The sequence below is a fragment of the Chlorocebus sabaeus genome, chromosome 9 (genome assembly GCF_047675955.1).
Source record: "Chlorocebus sabaeus isolate Y175 chromosome 9, mChlSab1.0.hap1, whole genome shotgun sequence".
In the NCBI taxonomy this organism is placed as follows: domain Eukaryota; kingdom Metazoa; phylum Chordata; class Mammalia; order Primates; family Cercopithecidae; genus Chlorocebus; species Chlorocebus sabaeus.
This window is the reverse complement of record NC_132912.1, coordinates 124,184,176-124,198,864: the sequence shown is the minus strand read 5'-3', so window position 1 is coordinate 124,198,864 and position 14,689 is coordinate 124,184,176. Positions and strand designations below refer to the sequence as shown.

Here is a 14,689-nt window from a genome sequence, read left to right as displayed (position 1 = left end):
CATAGGGGATTCTTAAAAACCATCTTTTATGCCACTTCAAAGTGCCTAAGAACCTAGACCAAGAGAGACTGTAGGAGAGAGGGCTCATTCAACGTGACTGTGAAACTGGCACAGAAGCCCTCAGCACCAGGTATACAGGGGTTCACGTTTCCCTGGAACCCCTCAGCAGAGAGTAAAGCATTACTGAGCATGAACCAAGTATATTTCAGATCTCAGAAAAGGTGATTTTAAAAACTTTTATTATAATCACTACTCAACTGGTGGTTTTGAAGCATAGGTTAATTAGATTTACATTTTCTAGGTTAGTTACTTAGATGTCATTTTAAAGACTTTTTGATGCAAATGTTATGCTTAATCCACAAGTATGTTTAGGGGGAGAAATCATGACTAATGTACTTATCAGCATGTTTATACTTTACGGAGATTTTTTTCAGCGAAGACATTTCAGCTTTAATCCCAGATCAAGCAGTCTTTTAGGAGGACACAGGCATATGTTTGTATTAGCCAACGTTTATGGACTGCTCCCCTGCATCGTGACTTTCCAGGTGCCTCCCATGGAGCAAGTTGCTCAGTCCTTCCACAGCCCAAAGAGGCAAACACTGTTACTTTGACCTTTTTCATTTGAGGGCTTGCCCTACACCTACCTCATAGGTGGCACAGCTGCCATTTGGACCCAGGTGGTTTTGCACCAGAATTTATGCTCTTGCTAAACTGCTTTCTTCAAATGTAGTTCCATGTTTTGTAAAAACACTGTCATTGTTGAATGAGAAACATAATGAAAGTAATGGCTCCCCAAAAGCATGCCAAGATCTAGCCCAAGGTTTACTCTTGAGAGCAAAGTTGGGGATATGATGCTGTTCTTCCAACTGCCAAGACCTCTGTGGGTTATTTATTTGTTTATTTTTGAGACAGAGTCCCTCTCATATTGCCCAGGCTGGGGTGCAGTGGTACGAACATAGCTCAGTGCAGTCTTGACCTCCTGGGTTCAAGTGATCCTCCTGCCTCAGCCTCCTGTGTAGCTAGGACCACAGGTGCATGGCACCACATTTGGCTAAGTGTTAAATTTTTTGCAGAGACGCGGATCTCACTTTGTTGCCTAGGCTAGCCTCGAACGCATAAGCTCAAGCGATCCTCCCGCTTCAGCCTCCCAAAGTGTTGGAATTACAGACTTGAGACACTATGCCCAGCTGGTTATGAGGTTTTTACATTTATTGTGGTAATAGATGCATAACATAAAATCTGCCATTTAAGTCATTATCAAGTTTAGTAGGCATTAATTACATTCACAGTATCGTGTAACCATCACCACTATTTTCAAAACGTTTTCATCTCTCCAAACAGAAACTTTGTACCCATTAAGCAGTAAGTACTCATTTCCCCTCCCCCACTGCACCTGGTAACCTCTAACCTACTTTTTGTCTCTATGAATTTGCCTATTCTGTGTATCTTATATAAGTGAAATCAGGATATTTTTCCTTTTGTGTCTGGCTTATTTCACTTAACGAAGGTCCATCCATATTGTAGCATGAATCAAAACTTCATTCCTTTTTATGGCTGAATTATATTCCATTGTATGGATATACCACATTTTGTTCATTCAGCTGCTGATGATCACTTGGGTTGCCTCTACCTTTTGGCTATTGTGAATAATGTAGCCATTGGTGTACAAGTATCTGTCCCAGTCCTTGCTATAAGTTTCTCTGGTATATACCTAGGAGTGGAATTGCAGGACCATATGGCATTTGTCTGTTTTGCAAAAGCAAAAATGGGGAAGATCGTAACATTTTTAAAGAGCTAAGTTCAACAGGCGGTGGATGTCCTGCCGCAGCCACCTTTGCGAGCACCTACAAGCAACGGGCATCTAAGAAAACATGGCATGTTGTAATTCACTTCCCACCTCCTCCAGAGAGATCCAGTGGTTGTTTACTGAGCAGAGGGAAGAGTTTCTGCCACTGGTCCCGAGGATCAGATTGCCCAGCCCTGTTCTCTGGACACCTCCTGAAAAGCAAACTTCATGTATCAATGTTGGAGTTTAAGCATTAACAGGTGTTTGCCTCCACATCTGCGTGGTGGTGAGCAACAGCAAGTACCTCTGTCCTTGACATGCAAGCTTAGTTGGCACAAATGCTTTCAGAAAGGATGGTTTCAAGTCCCCCAGGCACCTGCTGAAAGTGGGGGACTGGGATGGGAGAGTAAGATTTTATACATTTTTGGTTTTTTGTTTTGTTTTGAGACAGAGTGTCACTCTGTCACCCAGGCTGGAGTACAGTGGCACGATCTCAGCTCACTGCGGCCTGTCTCCCAGGTTCAAGTGATTTTCATGCCTCAGCCTCCTGAGTAGCTGGGATTACAGGCACCTGCTACCATGCCTGAGTAATTTTTATCTTTTTAGTAGAGACGGAGTTTCACCATGTTGGCCAGGCTGGCCTCGAACTCCTGGCCTCAAATGATCTGCCCGCCTTGGCCTCCCAAAGTGCTGGGATTACAGGCATGAGCCACTGCACCTGGCATATTTTTTGGATTTTAATGGCAACTCATCTGTTGAAAGAACTGATCTGTTCGTGGGGTGGGTGCCTGTGTGAAGGCCGGGTTACAGGAGATTGCTGTCTTCCTGGGTAAATTGGGTGCTGGTACTGGTGGGAGAAAGGCTTGGGAATATCTTTCTGATATCACATGGACACAGTGTTCTACCTGGCACAGAGTAAAACTTTCTGTCACCTTCTGGATGTTTATTCTGCTTGTTATCGAACACCTGGGTATTTGGAAATGTCTGGATTTTTTTGCAATGTGGAAGGTAAATATCCAGGTGACAGCCTGGGTCTTTAACCTTTCACCCTTCACCTTTCACTTTGGTGTTTTGGTGTCAACAAACTAAATCTACATTCCCAGTTGTCACCTGAGGGTAGCCTGGGATTTAATAGGCATTTTGGGGGAATGAAGGTAACAGAAGAATTCCGAAAAACCTGTCTGGGCCACCTTGTGTCTTTGTGTGGATAGGGTGTGGAATGTTCATGGAATCCGCTTTTTGTATTACACTTGGGAGTTTAGAACATTTTGCTTCAATCTGCTTTGTTTCAATATTGAAATGTTATTTTTAAAAAGTCTTTAGTGAACATGGTTTTGAAGCCCATGCTCTCCTATTCTGTTACTGGCAGATGAAAAATAATGATGAATTCCACAAAGATTTGGCCATGAGCAGGAAAGAAAGAGTCTTGTGTTGGTTGGTGCAGAATTTCTTCCGTCACTGGCTTTTGTGTTTGTTTTGCCAGATCCATTGGTTCTGCAGGAGGTAGCTACTATTGAATGATTATCTAAGGAGCTGTTTTATTATATTTTTTTGTTGTGTGTGTTGAGATTTCTGTTTGTTTGAAAGGTAGAAATGAGAAAAAAGTAAACAATACCCGTAATCCCAGTGCTTAATTATATAACATACATTGTTAACAATTTGGTATATTTTCTTTCTGATTTTAGCTATGTTTATAGTCAGGCTTATACCTTCAGTTCTATATGCATCTTTAGGGTGGTAAATGTGTCTGCTTTTTTTTTTTTTTTTTAAATAAATTGGAATCATGAATTGTTTTTCATTTATCAATAACTGTTTAATGACACCTTACCAGGTCTGGACATAATGCTTCATTCTTTTTTATGACTATAGACTACGCTGTTTGAATGAATAATCCATTAGTTCATACAGGATGGACTATACATTCTTAATGTCTCTCTCCTTGACGTTTTTTTGCTCTTACAAGCAGTGCTTGAAGCAGCAGTTTTGTTCATGTGTCTTGAAGTAATTGTGCTATTTTCTGTGGGCTAGCTTTCTAGAAGTAGAATTAACTGGGTCAAAAAAATGTGTGCTGCTAATTTTAATGGGTACCAGCAAGTTATTTTACACAAAGGTTTTTCTCAATTTATGTTCCCATTCTCAACTGGAATCTTTTATTTCCCTACACATTCACCAAGTACTGAATAACACTGATCCTTCTAATTTTTGTTAATCAGCTGGTGAATAACAGTGTCTCATTATTGTTTTAATTTGCATTTCCCTGATCGTTAATGAGGTTAAGCATCTTTTCATATGTTTATTGGGTATTTACATTCCCTCTTCTCTGAAAGCAAAGATGGTGTATGTGCATTTGGCCTAACTGGCAAAAGAATTGTAGCACTGAAAATCTGAGGAATTTAGAAACATGCATTGTATGTCTTACGTCATCGGAAGAGTCATTTCTTTAGGTTTATACTGAATCTCCATATGAAAATAGAGTAATGAAAAAACCCCCAAACTTTGTGCTTTTGTTTGCCATCTTTATCAAGTTATTATTGTAGTTTCCTAGCTTGCTATTAAGCAACCACTAATCAATGGTAGGATATCCCCTATAGAAGTGTCCAGCAGTCCTACTGTTGGTGGCGTTGAAGGGCATCCATTTGGAAAATGCTACAGCTCATAAAATTTGGGTCAATAAATCAAATACTGGAGCAATGGTGTAAGAAAATAAATATTAACAGCACTGCATGGGGCAATATTGATCTAGTACCAAGATTTCTGGATGGACAGAAACACCCTGTTTGGTGATTGTGCTTCTCATTGTAAAAACATTTTACAAACGTTAACTTATTAATATTTGTAGTGCATCTCCAGGAAGTAAATATTCAGGGAGCACGTGCTCTTGAAGAGGGATCTTGTATGGAATGCCATGGCCCCAGTGAGAGACTCGAGCTGACCATATCCCCTGGGGCTAAAAAGAGGGAGCAGTGAGCCAAGCTACATATGCCAAGATTTAATGTCTCAGCCGAGTCAGGCGATGTCCCTCCCTGTGCAGTTCAGGTTCAGCTCCATTTGGAATACTCTGTGTGCCAAATCTGGATCCAGGCACAAGAAAGACATTGACAGTTTGAATGGGGTCCAGAGACAGGCACTAGCCGTGATTAAGGGCTTATGGGCATGACATTTGAGCGGGGGCTCAAAGAACTGAATATTTACAGCAGGGATGAATGCTGGATTACATGGCTTGGCAACGTGGGGACCCATGGCTACATCCCTAAGTTACCTGCCACATGACTGGTCCCCCACAGGCAAAGGGAGAATCGTTTCTGTTACCCCTGAGAGCTTGAGGTGAAGGGAGGGTCTCCTTTTGGGTCTGTGACCTTCAAGTAAAATCAAGGAGCTTATACCTACGTGTCCCATGCTCTTAGCATAACGACACCATCGTAGCGCCCAGGGATCCAGGATTTACATAGGGAATTCTCATTGCGCTGGAAGATTTAGCATCCATATCTCCTCCTCCTCCAGAAGACACATTCTGAATGCAAGGTGCTTATCTCTTCTAAGGGGAGATGCAGTAGCATCTTGTTTGGGTCCTGTTACAAGTCTGTGGTTCAACCAAGAGCAGAAAGCGAGTCTTTGATGTAGAGTACAGTGCAGACTCTCCACTGTCGATCAGATGCCCATAGATTCATTTTACTGCCAGACATTTTGCCTGCGACAGTGAGGATCAATTTCCCATCACCAGCTCCAGGCTGTTAGACTCTGAAACAGCCTTCATAGTTGTTGGTGACTGCAGCAGCCGAGCAAAGTGACTGCCCAGAACTGTCTTAACTCACTGCTTGTACTAAGGAGGCCAACCAACCTTCACCCAGTGATCCTTTCTAAGACTGTCGGTGATGAGCAGTGACCTGGTTTTAGAACTCAGCAGCAGTAACTCCACCCTGCAGTCATGGCTTGCATAGAACTCAATGGCTGACATGAAAATCGTGGCTCTCCAGCGTGCTCCTCGCATCTCTTAACTCTGTTGGCAGGCTAATCACTGGCGCTGCTTTGCAATGTGGACAGCTGCTCTGCCCTCCTGTTTTTATAATGGAGTGGTTACGAGATGATTTTCTTTATTCTCTAGTTTCTTGTATCACTCATGTGCTTGCAAATGCTCTGCCTGTATTCGTTTTTTACGTGATTAACCCAAAATACTTGCAGTGCCCAGGGCATGGCTCAGAAGGTCAGTTGAAATTCCTGAAATGATAGCTGAGGTTAGTAGGCCTTGACTGTTTATTTTTTCACTTCATTTCACTGGAGTGCCTTGTCCAAAACACCTATAGAGAGTGACTTGGATTCAGATAGAAATACTAAAGCCTTGAACCCTGAAGATACGAGATGTTACATTTTGTAGTAAGGAAAACTCACGCATGTTTGAAAATTTGAGTTTATGGAAATATTTGAAAAGCAGGGGCAGAACATTAGAATGGCATCTCTTCGTGTATTGACAGAACCTTGGGTAGGAGTCACAGTAGCTGATTTTCACATGTGCTGCTTATCTTTGAAAAGTCTCAAGAAGTCTGTGAACAGACTGATATACAACTTGAGTTTTGTAAGGATTCATTGCTCCCATATTTGGAATTCTGGGTATTTCTCTGAGGAACATGTATGTCTATTCAGCTACCACCAGAGATGGGAAGGGCAGACCTATGTTCCCAGCTGAAACTTCCTGAGACATCCAGACAACATCTGAGCACTATGAGCTCCTTAGGAGAAATGAATTAGCTAAGGCAGGACAGAGGTCTTGGAGCAGTGCCTGGCATACAGTAAGTGCTCACTAGTGTTAGTTCTAGATGGTTCTGTGATGCCATAGAGGCTGAAGGTTCCCGGTGGATGCGCAAACTGGTAGCTCGCCTGCCCGTGGCCATTGGTACCAGGCTGGCTGGTGTTCAGGCTTCCTGGCCACTTGGCCTCTCCTGGAGGAACCCTCAAATCCACATTGGTAACAGGCCCACGCTGTACACTGCTGAATACCCCTGCACATCTGAATGTGTCCATATTTGCTTCACAGGTGTTCACCATGATGATGATGATGGTTTTCATTTCTCATGATTCTTAGGGACAGTTATCCATTTAGAATTTAGGTGATTCTTCTATCCCTTCCTTGCCTCCTTCAGCTTCTTTTTAAATCAAGAAAGCACAGTACTTGGTATTCTGTGCTAGGATTGTTAAATAACCGCCTTTGCTTTGATCTTTTCAGGTACGAAACCAGCACTGGAGCCTCATTATGGAAAGCGTGGTCCCATCTGACAAGGGAAATTATACCTGTGTGGTGGAGAATGAATACGGGTCCATCAATCACACGTACCACCTGGATGTTGTGGGTGAGTTTGCCTTTCCTCGCGTGGCGGCTGCACACCAGCCCGTTCTTGCTTGACTCGTTTGAAAGCGTGAACGTTAAGTCCTGTTTCTCCCAAAAGTTTCAGGAGAATTGGTTCATTCTTATTCTTTCTACTATCATTTTAGAAGGCTGCTTCTGTCATCTGACAATATTCTGTTTTCCAGGCAGCCAGGGTTTATGAGCTTTGCATGATCCTCATGGTTCCCAAGCGTCATCTGTGTAAAGTGGACGTGGTATGAAATGTCTGACATTTTGGAAGCTGAGATTGCTCTGAAAATGTTAACTGGGCAGGTGAAAAGGGTGCAGATGTGCTGTAGGAGACCTTTGGTTTTAAAAGAGAAGCATCATTTCCCCAACAGGGTAACTGTAGAACGCCAGCTGAAGAGTAAAGGAAAAGGTCTGAGGACTGAGCCTGTGGTTGGCTGGAAAAAGGTGAATGTTGAGGGCCCGTCACTTCCATCACAAAGTCATTAGACAGTACCAGTTCCGTGTCTGTTCCTGGCAGCTATTTCCTCTGTGCAAAGGGAACCATGTATATGAGCTTATAAATACATTTTTGTCAGAGTGCACAGATAAGTAGGCCATTTTAATTAAACATTGGAGACCACCAAGCCTGTTGTCTTGGAAACTCAAATTTCTTCCCAAGTTTTGCCTGTGATGATGGGGCTTTGTTGTAACTAATGGAGAAAGGATGTTTCTGTGTCTTGGAGGATTGCTAACATATGGAACTCTACCTAAGACATATTTCACTGTTGCAGGATGGCAGGTTAAGATTCTCTCCATGTAGGGGCCATCTTTTCTCTTTCCTGTCATGTGTCATGACTTTCAACCTGCCACCATGAGCCCTTTCTTTTGGTTTGCCCTCCCTAAATGCACATTACTGACTTCTGCTATAGACTCAACTCAGTTCACACTCACGTTTCGCCATAATGTGACTGTTGGTAATTCCACAAGCCCACACCACCCACTGTGCCTCTGTAAACAAAGTGTCTCCTGCATCATTGCCTGTGCGTGTGTCCCTAGTATCATCTCACACGTGGGTCTCCTTCAACAAAATCTCTTTGAAGAGAGAGACCCCATAGATATTGAAATTGCCCAAAAAGCCACTAACAAATAATCCAAAAGCTTGATTAACCACATTGCAAAGATTTGGTTCATTAAAATTTTAGGTTAACTGAAAAGTAAACAGAACCATTTTGATTTTCTGTCAAGTTAAATGGAATTGGATCTGCAAGACATGCTGCCTTAGAAAGCATGGTATAGCCATTACTTTCATTTGCATATAAGCATTCAGGGAAAATAGTGCTTATTTGAAGATTTGAGTTTTGTTCTTCAGAATCCTTCAGGCAAAATTTGATAGGTCCTTGAATAATGTTGATACTATAGATGTTCATAAAAGAGTGAGTTTTAGAACTCTTTCCCCATGGAGATATTTGTGGCATGTTTCTTAGTGGAAATTACTATGTTCAGATATTTTACAAAACAAACAAAAAGAGAAGTAACACTCAAATATGAGAAGAAAATGGTTAACATTTATTTTGGTGTTGATACACTATGAATCCATTGATCAAAGAGCTTATGACTTGTCATTTACCTGGGTTCTTGTGTATACTGAATGTGACATAAAAATATTTCTGTTTAGGGAAAGAGTAAGATTTTGGGCTAAACATTCTAAATACCTAATTTTGAAATTAAGTAATTTATTGTGGGAAAAAATAATCGTGCTGTAGCAGTCTTTTGGGATTATAGCTTTGCATAGGTCTACAAATCATTCATTAGGCTGGGCTGGGGCCATTCCAGGCACCGTGGAGTCAGATGGAGGCCACTCCGGTCTGGGCTCTGGCTTACAGCAAGTTTTAGGTTGAGTTGTTATGTAAAACATTCAAAAGCCCCTCACCCCACCTCCCCTTTGAGCCTTCTGGCAGCTCATCCCTGTGAAGCCCTGAAGTCTCTCTTAGAGTTTAGGGTTGGGATTTGGATTGGGCTGCTGAATAATGGAATTGTGCTGTCTAATGTTAATCCCCTGGCAATCAGTCTTGTTGAAAAGAGCGTATGATTCAGTGGTGTAATGTAGAGAGAGAGTGGAGTGTATGGAGTAATGCAGAGAGAGGCCTGATTATGTCACAAATTTGGGAGATCGCCCAGCTAAACACGGGCCAATAATGACACAATGCTGGTTGGGAATATCCATTAAAGCTCAACTCCAATAATTTTCCAAGCCTTGAACCTTCTTTATAAATAGAAGCCAAAAGTCAGTGGAGTATAAGACATTTTCAGTAAAGATGGAAGTGTGAAATACTCTCATCTCTACTCAAAACCCTAGTAATTGCTTTGCGAAGCACTAATAAAATAAGAATTGAGTCAGCTAAAGAGGCTCATGTAGACGTACAGGGTTGGCAGTCATTCTGAACGTCTCAGCGAGTGGAAACAAAAAGGATTCAGGCTTAAGCAGTGAATTTCTGGTAGCCCACAGGCCCAAATGTGACACACTGCTGTGTGATAACAGCTTTTCAGCCACCTCTCTGTTTCGCAGAAAGTCGGAAACCCTATCCCAGTGCAAGCGAAGTCCCTTTCTTGCCCACATTCTTTGGGGTTTTATTTTTGTTGCTATGATACATAGATTGTGGTTCAGATATTACGAAGCATCAAGATGGGTGAGATCTTTTTATTGAAATTCTTCCTTGGAAAGGCATTCTCATAAGCACTTTAATGTAAAAGCCGTGTAATTTAAGTGACATTCTTGTGTTCTGGAATTAAACAGCAAGCCATTGTTGTGTGTAAGGGAAATGCTCTCATTTATGGGAGCCCTTTTAGGAGCCTGGCTTGATCCTCATTAAAATTGACACCATGACTTTTCAGCTATTTACTGCAAGGGAAAATTAGTGTGACGCTCCACATTTTGGTAATTGTGGCAATAATAAAATGAGCTCCCCTAAAATAGCTGGCTCCGGGAGGTGGCACGTCTTCACCATCATTCATCATTGAGTGGTACCGGAGCCCTGGATTCTGACTGGGGTCCTGTCACTGTGAAGCTGCAACGTTGGGATGACTCATTTCACTTTCCTTGTGTCTAAAAATGAAGGAACCGGAACTCATGAATGTTAGAACAAAAAAGTGGCTTGTGCCATGGAACCAATAGCAGGTTTGTCAGTGGCCATACCTGGGGCCCCTAGTGAATTCGGACCAATTATTTAGCTTTTCCGAGGCTCTGTTTTATCACCAGTAAAATCGGAATGATGATACTGACCTCATTCCTATGATGGTTGTATTAGGTTTCCTAGGGCACCCCTAACAAATTACTATAAACTAATTGGCTTAAAACAAAAGAAATCTATTCTCTTACAGTTCTGGAGCCTAAAAGTCCAAAATTAAGGTGTTGGCAGGTTCCACGCCCCTCTCCCAGCTTCTGGTAGCGTCCTTGGCTTGTAGAGGCACCACTCCAATCTCTGCCTCCGTCTTCTTCATGCAATCATGTTCTCACTGTGTGTCTCAAAATCTCCTTCTGTCTTCCTCTTGTGAGGACACCTGTCACTGGATTTAGGGCCCACCATAAATCCAGGATGAGCTAACCTCGATCTTTTTAACTTAATTACCTTTGCAAAGACCTTTTCCTTCAAATAAGGTCACATTCCTAGTTTCCAAGGCTTAGGATGTGGACTTACCTTCTCAAAGGTCACCCTTCAACTCACTACATTGGTTATGAGGCAGCAGTTGGCTTAGCAGATGAAAACATCAGATTGGCATGTAGGTGGCCAGCAACAAATACTGGTTTCCTCCGTTCCAAACCAGGATTCTTTTGAGGGTTAGAACAGATCTTTAATAGCTTTTATTAGTCTCAATCAGAAGTCTTATTGAACAAACAATGCCATTTTGAGGCTGGGCGCAGTGGCTCACACCTGTAACCCAGCACTTTGGGAGACCGAGGTGGGCGGATCACTTAAAGTCAGGAGTTAAGAGACCAGCCTGGCCAACATGGTGAAACCTCGTTTCTACTAAAACTACAGAAATTAGCCGGGCATTAGGTGGGCACCTGTAATCCCAGCTACTCAGGAAGCTGAGGCAGGAGAATTGCTTTAACCCAGGAGTTGGAGGTTGCAGTGAGCCAAGATCGTGCCATTGCACTCCAGCCTGGGCAGCAAGAGTGAAACTCCATCTCAAAAAGAAAACGAAAAAAGAAAGCCAGGCGCAGTGGTTCATTTCTATAATCCCAGCAATTTGGGAGGCCAAGGCAGGCAGATCATGAGGTCAGGAGTTCAAGATCAGCCTGACCAACACGGTGAAACCCTGTCTCTGCTAAAAATACAAAAATTACCTGGGTGTGGTGGTGGGTACCTGTAATCCCAGCTACTCAGGAGGCTGAGGCAGAAGAATTGCTTGAACACGGGAGGCGAAGGTTGCAGTGAGCTGAGATTGCACCACTGCACACCAGCCTGGGTGACAGAGCGAGATTCCATCTCAAAAAAAAAAAGTCATTTTGGGACCTAGAGAAGTGGCCAGAGGCTAACATTGACATTTCCTGCTGAGGTTTCCACCTTTGATTCATGCTGTCATCGAAGCCGTCCTGAGACTGATTTGGCTGTTGGATTTGCAGGAGAGGGGTGTGGAGTTTGAAGACTTGGAGTTCATGGAGTTGGCCTCTTTACGCCCACCCCTCCCCCTCCCTCACTTTACAGTGGAGGAAGTTCAGGTTCAGCTGGGATAAGTAATTTGCTAAGTTAGGGCTTGGATCAGGCATTCTGGAGCTGGGGCCTGCCTCTGGGTGTTCTCCACACCTACTTATATGAATGCTCCTTGCTCTCCAAGCCGACTTTTTCATTTGATGTTCACTGTGGCGTGTTTCAGTAGGGACTGCTGCTGTCACCCCACCCTGCTTTCAGCTCTTTGCTGCAGAAGACAGAATGTACAGGAGAAAAATAAGAACTTAAAAGACTAGTTGCTCTTCCTCACTCATGTAGACGATTTGGCTTTGAATCACGAATTCTTGCTTCTTTTGGGCATTCTAGTTCTGCATTTCCAGAGACCCTCAGGTACGTCAAGCTTTTTGCCTGGTATTTGATATTTTGGGGGACAAAGTACAGTGGAGGTAGAAATGGTGCCTCTGATTTTTGCCAAGGCCAGATATGTCTTCTCCCCATTCCTTGTTTTTTTTTTTTTTTTTTTTTTTTTTTTTTTTTTTTAAGAGACAGAGTCTTGCTCTGTTGCCCAGGCTGGAGTGCAGTGGTATGATCTTGGCTCATTGAAACCTCCACCTCCCAAGTTCAAGTGATTCTCCTGCCTCAGTCTCCTGAATAGTTGGGATTATAGGTGTGTGCCACCATGCCCAGCTAGTTTTTGTAGTTTTTAGTAGAGATGGGGTTTCACCATGTTGACCAGGCTGGTCTCAAACTCCTAGCCTGGAGTGATCTGCCTGCCTTGCCCTCCCAAAGTGCGAAGATTACAGGTACAAGCCACCGTGCCCGGCCTTTATCAGTTTAACTTTCCAGCAATTTGTTCCCCCTGCCTGTCCCCATTCCCTTGAATGAAAGCTGTAAGCAGCAGGCAGTTGCTGTTTGGGGGCCCATCAGAGGCCGCATGTCACTTCTGGATGGGTCAGGCGTCACTGCCAGTCCCAACTTGCTGGCGACAGATCAACATGGCACTGTCAACTAGCCCTTGACATAAATCTGTTGTAACTCAGCTCCAGACACGATGGGACACAGCCCGAAAGCTCACAGGAATCCGTACCAGAGCGAAGTCCCCCCTCAGGCGTGTGTTCGAGAATGAAGCGTCTTTTATTCCAAGCACTGACTGATAAGCTCGAATGTGGAGTTGACACCTGGAATGGTTGCTTTTGGGAGCTTTTGGCAGCCCGTCCCCGGTGGGAGAAGGAGGAATGGCTGAAGTTGTTGACTGCTTGGGGCAGCCTCTGTCCCAGGAAGACAAAAGCTCCAGTGTGATAGCTGAGCCGGGGCCAGGGGACCGAGGCACGGCGGAGTCCCTCAAACCACAGCTGGAGTGTGAAGTTTGGACTCTCTCCTGGGTTTGGAACAAAGTAGTGGTTAAGTAAATGAAGAAGCGGTGGCCTAGTTAATTAATTAACCGGTCAATTCATTACTGAAGCTGTCAAGATTCGATCATTCCTGCCCACTTGCTCCCGATGGAAGGCTGCGTCTCGGTCTCAGTTTCCATCACCCTGTGGCTTCTGGATGGAACTTTTGTTTCTGTGTGTGATGAGGAGTGGCTATGGTGGCATCATTTAAATGACGTGATTCTGCATGTCCAGAGACGTTAGGACATTGAAAGCCTGACCATTACCGTTTAGGTTGTCACGCTTGTACCTGTTCCTGGCACAAGGTCTTGGCTCCATAGAGCCCTGTGGGGTTCTGAACTTGAAGCTTCTTGACTTAGAGGCTTCCTGGCCAGGCCTCATTTGATTTTCCATACTCCTGGTTTCGCTGCCAGTGAATTCTTTTCCACTTCTCGCTCTGAGTGTAAGACTTGGTGTCCTACCCTGACACGGGCTCTGCATGCCAGCTCTAGAGTTGCAAAATCTCACCGGAGGGAGGCAGAAAGCCCCTCTATTGAGAAGGGATTGGGGTGGCTTGCCAGGTAACAGGTCACAGCGATGGCCTTTCTAAGTGGGCTTGTTTAGTTGACAGGAGATCACGGAACTGGAGCGGGCTTGAGGAGGAAACACTTTCCTTTTGCTGCCTTTGTGTCCCCAGCAGCCATCTCATCCCGTTCTTATAAACCATCACTGTTGCAGACAACCCCTAAGGGTCTCTACTCTGTGCCAGATGCCCTTTCTGGAGGTTCAGGTGGAAACTACATGGAGATGAGTGTCAAGTTCTGTTTCCATCCTTGCTAACTCTATGGCCTTGGAAAAGGCATGGAACCTCTGAGTCTCAGTTTCCTTGCATGTAAAATGGGGGTGATGACCCACTTTTTCCTTGTAGCACTGTGGGGAGGAGGAGGTGGTAGGAGAGGCAGCGCTTTTAAATAATAGTACCATGCAACTGTTAGTCAGTATTGTGCGTTGGTCCCACACTTCCTCTTGCATCTCCAGACAGAGTCACGTACCCTGAGCCCATCCTGATGAAAGGAGGGGTCAGTCCTGTCCTTTCCTCCAGGATAGAGATTTCAAAACTTCCTTTGGTAGCTACTGTTTAATGAGCTTTTGATTGCTACAAAGCAGCTTTTCATTCCTGTTTCACAACAGGGATCCCGGGGGGCAAAGGCTGGTTAGTGGCAGCTAGATCACTCCGAACGTACTGACTGGCAAATACAGACTCTCCCGCAGAACTGACCCCAGCAAGAAACCTTTGGGAGCAGGTGGTATTCTGTGGGTGCCAGCTCCCTGGGGTGGGAGCAGGCACACGCCAGCCTGGATGGGGCATGGTAGAACTCTGCAGTGTCAGCTTTTTTGTCACATTCTCTACAGGCTACCCGTTGTCCTTTGCCCCACCATTGAGGAAGGAAGCCTTATTGACTGCTTTTGGTTCTTGCAGGGGGGGCCTGGGTGAGGTGGCTGGAGAGAGGGCTAATATTTGGTCTGGCATTTAATC

General features: G+C 44.1%; 1 protein-coding gene across 6 annotated transcripts in view; it reads left to right on the top strand.

Moving 5' to 3' along the window:
• FGFR2 (fibroblast growth factor receptor 2) overlaps positions 1-14,689 on the top strand; it is a 121,406-nt gene that overhangs the window by 53,910 nt on the left and 52,807 nt on the right. For all 6 annotated transcript variants that reach the window (XM_007964286.3, XM_007964279.3, XM_038009619.2 and 3 more), the window contains one exon: positions 7,005-7,128. In XM_007964286.3, the coding sequence (XP_007962477.1) occupies positions 7,005-7,128 (124 nt within the window). The remainder of the gene's footprint in view (positions 1-7,004; positions 7,129-14,689) is intronic.